At 40.6% G+C, this 6015-nt stretch overlaps 1 protein-coding gene across 1 annotated transcript; it reads right to left on the reverse strand.

Moving 5' to 3' along the window:
• Nucleotides 1-1144: 1144 nt before the first annotated feature.
• Nucleotides 1145-5621, reverse strand: LOC102705791 (probable protein phosphatase 2C 15). Its single transcript, XM_015833154.2, has 9 exons — nucleotides 5233-5621; nucleotides 4638-4809; nucleotides 4149-4299; nucleotides 3759-3822; nucleotides 3432-3539; nucleotides 2716-2841; nucleotides 2407-2645; nucleotides 1885-2087; nucleotides 1145-1780 (listed from the first exon to the last, which is right to left on the reverse strand). The coding sequence occupies exons 1-9, from the start codon at nucleotides 5470-5472 to the stop codon at nucleotides 1746-1748; spliced, it is 1338 nt and encodes a 445-aa protein (XP_015688640.2). The 5' UTR covers nucleotides 5473-5621; the 3' UTR covers nucleotides 1145-1745.
• Nucleotides 5622-6015: the final 394 nt, after the last annotated feature.

A 6015-nucleotide genomic window follows, 5' to 3' on the forward strand; every position in this document is an offset into this window, starting at 1 on the left:
TATCGTGATGATCAATATTGCAAAAAACACCATGATTATTGCCAACAATATTACGATTATTGTTTGATACACATGATTTTTCTTCCAAAACCGCGTTGGTTTTATTTAAAATTCAAATTTATATGGTTCTTGGACTATAATCATGATTATCACCATATCAGCCTCATGGTTTTGGCCCCAAAAACGATATTCCAAATCCTGTTTGCAGCTATTGTTAACTATCACAAACCAAGTTGAAAGTTAGGATTTGCTTATTACATATTTTTTTTCAATATTGTGGTTGTCCTTATAACAATAAATTGATGTGACCACTGTTTGTACATATACAACCAATGTTCATATCATGTCCGTCCAAAGACCAACATATCAAATCTCCTAAGTTTTGAAATCCAGCTCAGCCTCTCCAGACAACACTAATTTCAGATGGTCATACATGCTCCATTTTAGGACCATGAGAACTTGATGGAAGTTTTGGGAGTCCTTTCAAAAAAAAAAAAGTGGTTTCATCTCCATATTCCATGCGAGACACCCGGAATTGAAGGAACAAGAGTTGTCCCAGCTATTTTGGCCCTATGATATTCTAACTTCGTCAAAGACCTAGACCCAAAAGAGATCCATTTTGTGTACACCCCAACCAGGTGGAACATAAACCTACGACCCTATCATCATCCTCCCACCTTTTTAACTAGTTAGGTACCCTCTAAAATTTCTCAGGTTTTATGTGGATTAAAGTTTAATCATTATTACTTTACCTTGTGTGTGTATCGGCTAGACCGATTAGTTACTTATCCTCTTATCCACATCTTATCGAGTGCTCCAATATATGATGACCTTTAATTCATAATTACAATTCAATATTGTTTTTACCTTGCACTTACTTGTTTTTTGTCGTTTTGTTTGCAGAAATAATGTTGATCAACCGAAGTAGACATTTGGTTCGTTAAGGTTAACGGATACTATGGACGAATAAAGTCGTTATCATAACGAGCCTAAACAAGCCGCTCGTCATCAACCTGTAGTCCAGCGTAACCCATTTTCAAGCGAAGAACCACAGCCCGCACAAGCTTGTTTGCAGAACATGTAGGCACGGCCACAGCTCCAATGGATCTAAAATTCTAATGCACAACAACTGCTACAGTACAGCTTGCAGAAACATCTATTTTGTTAACAAGATTCTGTACATTGTATACAGGTCAATGAGATGTCTTGCTGAATAATCACAGCTGTTTGAAAGAATTTGTTCCAATGCTAATTACATTGTTGTTAAGGAAAGGCTGGACCTCAACAGGTATGAATATTTTTCGACCACGGCTAAATGTCGGCCGGAAAAAAAATATGGATGTACTCATCTAGTCCTAAATAACAGTCACAATGCCGTGCTACTCATCAGAGCTCTATAAGATCAGTAACTCACATTTGTTGACATCACAGTAGACGTGTCATACCGGTCTTCACTGATCATGATTCAACCTGTACATGCCGTCATGGCCAAAAGATTGAGTAAAGCTGCTGGGTGTGAAGCTGAAAGTCAGAAAAAACAAGCTTCCCACTTCCATAAAAGCTTATTCAACAGAGGCTACCTCCCTCCTGGTAATTCAATTGCCATTCTATATCAGAACTCCAAGCAAGCCTATTATATGGTAGAGGAGGTGCCAAAGGCAATGGCAAGTGTTGCAAAATCCATGGCTCTTGTGGGGACGGGGCATTTAAGGTCAGTAGCTTCCTGATAAATCTAACCATAATGACTATTCACTTGACCCACTGTTTCTTGACGAAGAATCTGTAATACAAACATAGAAGAAAAATAATTTGATAGTAAGAACATATAAGAAAATTAATTTGATGCTTCATAATAATTAGATAAAACAGTTCTGCAAATTAGACCTCGTGATCGACGCTTCCCCTCCATGGCTTCTTTCTTTTCTTGACAGCCCTGGCAAAGGAATGGGCCATCCCAGCGACGCAAGTTTCCGGGTTGTGATGAATCTTCGTGCACGGATATCCCTTGACTTGGTTTTAACTCCACTTGGCAAATGGCACATATGAACAGCTTGAACATATTTCGAACTGGGTATTCAGAATCCAGCCTGTAGTGATTAAAAAAAAGGAGTATGTAAAATATACAAGCTAAAACAAATCATGGTGTTTGATCAAACAAGCTTGCAATATAACAGAAGTTTCATTCCAAATTTCAAATATGGCATAATGAACAAAGAGATGTCGCAGACTACAACCCTTGTTGAACATGGGTTGAATGTGATGATGTTACAGCGAAATATGTATGTCCCATTATCAACGAATTCTCTAGATAAGGCCTAACCTCTAGAAAGAATTGATTCCCTCATATGAGGAGCAAACACTTGATGATATTGTTTTGTTGGTATTATTCAATGTAAATATACTAACCGTCTGGAAAGAAATGCACATCCGTCCTCAAATATTTCCTCCACAATGTCTTGGTCCATGTATTCTTTATCTGTATGGGATGATGAATCAGACAATGTTTTCTTGCGGAACATGTTTTTAAAAACACCGATCCCTGGTTGCTTTTTTGAAGGTGGCATGGAAAGATTTGCTTTGTCAGTAAGTATGTCAACAACAATACAAGTGGTATCATCCCTAAGTCCTTTTGCTTGAATTGCTTCCTGAAAAAAGATTTCAAATGTGTAAAGAGTATCACATAAGAGGTAAGGTCATGGGGAGGGAGAACTATACTTTAACAATTTGTTCCGCTGCAGCCTCTGGAGGAAGTGTTCGTGAACAGTTAAATGCAACTTCTGCAGTCAAGACATCCCAAACACCATCACTTGAAATAATAAGTCGACCTCCAGTCGTAGACAGCTACAGAAATTAGAAAGCATATTGATGTTTCTTATAGTAAACTGATGAATGATATGATAGCTTTGTCAAATCATGTACTCCCTCCATGCACAAATATAAGACGTTGGCTAGTTCAAAAATGAACTAGCCAACGTCTTACAAAAAAAATTAGGAGGGAGTAATTGTTAATTGCCTGAGAGAAAATATCAGCCTAAAATTGTCAATAAACTCAAAAAAGATAATAATGACAACCTTTTTCAAACCCAGAAATGGCAATAAACGAGGTTAAGGATTAGGAGTGAGTAAAACAAACTATAAGGAGAGCATGCAGATTCACATTTGTAGCATAATTCACATATAAGCTTTAAGTGCCATACAGTTGCAAAGACCAGAGATTGTATAGGCGTGGAAATAGAGAATTTTAAACATAGACAAGAATTTATAACTCTGTCATGTCAGATATTAAGCTCAGAAAGAGACATGGAAATCATGAACTGATCACTATGTCTATGATTTACACAAGGGGATCGGGCAACATAAATACCAAAACCATGAAGACTGTACTAAGTCTGTTATCACCAACATAGTTGGGAATTGCCTTCAGGACATACCTTTATTTGCTTGACATAAGGAACTGGAACGATGAATTCACCCACATCCTGGTCTCCAATTGACCTTGATAGACACAAACCACCAGGCCAGCATCTAAGAGGGCCAATCTGGGGGTAGAAAAGAAAGCAAAAAAGAAGTGAAACAAGCAAAAAGGCAAAATCCATAGAAGAGATAACAAAAGCAGTAGGTAACCAAAAAACAGGTGAAGCAAGCAAAAAGAAAAAAAGATCCCATGCAACTAACTTAAGCAAATAAAATGGCCACATTGTGCCACAACACAGAACATAGTAACTTGAGTGACAAAAAATGGATAGAAAAGTTCAAACCTCAGCACCACCAACAATATTAAGTCTACCAACATCGCCCCCAGACTCTGTTACACGATCAACCCTACAGATCAAAATAAAGTGATAAACGATAAAAGATAAGTGATTGCCATGAGAAATCAAGAGCCATATATCGATATCTATACTATTCTAAAAGAAGGTAATGGTGGTGGCAATGAATCTGCCATCCAGCAACTATTTCTATATATTGTCTTACCAACTATTCCTTTATGTATAAAATATTTCAAAGTAGTGCTATATATTGGTTCTATTTTTCATCTCTAAAAAAAAGTTCCAAACAATACTAGCATGTGTATAATTCATATTTGTCCATAGCAAAGCATAGATATTTAGCTAGTCAGGATAAAAAAGACAATAAAAGAATCTTACTCCTCTTTACTGGCATCAAATCGATGATCAGCAGATAGATGATAAATAGAACCTTCAGCCTCTAGTACACAACGTGAATCACCAACAGATGCAACGGTAATAAACAATCCATCTATTATGACAAATGTCACCGTTGTCCCTGAAGAGCGAGCTGTAAGAAATGAACAATATATTCGTGTCAGGCTCAGATCTGGTAATTAGTAACATTAAATTTGTAGTTATGAGAATTAGTAAATGAATAGCAATGCTGCCACAGAACTCTAGTGTAAAAATGTATGACCGCCTTATAAAACTTGTATGTATCACTCCATGAACCAACAAGAACAACAGTACGAGTCACTGCACTAGATTACTATTAATTTATTTTAGTTTACACTTAGCAATTAAAAGATTCCCTTTTTTCGATTCACTGACAAACGTTAATCCTCCTTTGTGTGGCAAACCACAAGAAAATGCACCTTGACCAACCAGGTTGCTATCCTCACGCACCTTTTGTTTGGAAATCTTTATCAGTTTTGACAAATGCTGCAACCATCGCTCTTGGAAGCGCAGCAAGCCAATCCTCCCTGTTGAGATCAGCAGGGACTGCACTCAAGATGTTGTTCAAGAGATTCTCCTTGGTATAAATTGCGGCTCCATTCCCGTTGTGCCCATCAAACAGCTGCAACAGACAACGGTAAGATACCGCATAAGCTCAATTTTATGCACCCTATATCACAATTTACTACTGACAACATGAATGTAGAACAAAGCCATCAACTCTCTTAGATAACTAACACGGCGTGATCATTTCCATTGATCATTCAAATCGATTATCATCCTTGTGAAACTAACAGATGTCAAATAATCACAAATCGTAATTTGGATCAAACATATCATCTCCGTCACCAAGAACAGAGCAGGCGAATTTCGACACAGTGCACCAAAATCCAACCCAACACCACCACATTCCCCGCGCCCAGCCCAACCCAGCCCCGATCGCGCATCACCGCCGATCCGCGCGTCGCGCGGGCACAGCCAACTCGCGGAACACGGGCTGGGGCGATCTGACACAACGGAGAGTGTGCGTGGAGAGACCGCTTACGCCGAACGCGGAGAAGGAGGAGGACGGGACGCCGGGGAGGCGCTCGCAGTCGGGCTTGAGGAAGGTGAAGTCCTCCCCCTTCTTGGCCTGGCTGAACAGCCCCGTCTGCAGCTCGGGCCGCTCCGCCGCCGTCTTCTCGCTGACCACCTCCCGCCGCAGCAGCACGGCGAGCGGCACCGCGGCGCCCCCGACCCCGCCGCCCGCGGCGCCCGGCACCGACTTGGGCCGCGTCGACGACATCCCCTCCCCAGCTACCGCCACCGCCCCCGCCCCCGCCCCCGCCGCGGCGCCGAATCCGGTCCCGTTTTGGCGTCGAGCGATGCGGTGGTGCCCTCGTTTTGGGGGGAGGAGAGAGAGAGGAGGAGAGGAGGGTGGTGGTGGTGGTGTGAGAGGTGAGGAGAGGGGAGGGAGAGGAGGGAGGGGAGGTCACATGGGGGAGGACGCGGAAACCCAGCCCGCCACGCGCATTACACAATTTGGGCAAAAGTAGGCGAGGGACGAGGATTCCAGCACCCCGCCTCCGCCTGCCCGATTTGCCATCTCCGAAAGCCTACGCTGCAAAGATTTTCTACTACTGTTATCAAACTAAATATCGGTAATTTTGTATAAAAATTATTTTTCAAAAAAATATATATTTGGCTTAACATATTATTTGAATGAATAAACATGACTCCTTAATAGTTAGTATATCTATTTTATAATGTAACATATTTGACTTTTTTTAATGTTCGACCATTCGTCTTATTCAAAAATTTAGTATAAATATAAAAAACGACAAGTTGT

The sequence above is a fragment of the Oryza brachyantha genome, chromosome 2 (assembly GCF_000231095.2).
Source record: "Oryza brachyantha chromosome 2, ObraRS2, whole genome shotgun sequence".
NCBI classification, from domain to species: domain Eukaryota; kingdom Viridiplantae; phylum Streptophyta; class Magnoliopsida; order Poales; family Poaceae; genus Oryza; species Oryza brachyantha.

Coding starts and splice junctions, on each gene's coding strand:
- LOC102705791 (XM_015833154.2), bottom strand. CDS start 5,472: ATGTCGTCGACGCGGCCCAAGTCGGTGCCGGGCGCCGCGGGCGGCGGG. Junction 4,810..5,232: donor CCTCCTTCTCCGCGTTCGGC/GTAAGCGGTCTC, acceptor TGTCTGTTGCAG/CTGTTTGATGGGCACAACGG. Junction 2,646..2,715: donor CAGCGGAACAAATTGTTAAA/GTATAGTTCTCC, acceptor ATCTTTTTTCAG/GAAGCAATTCAAGCAAAAGG.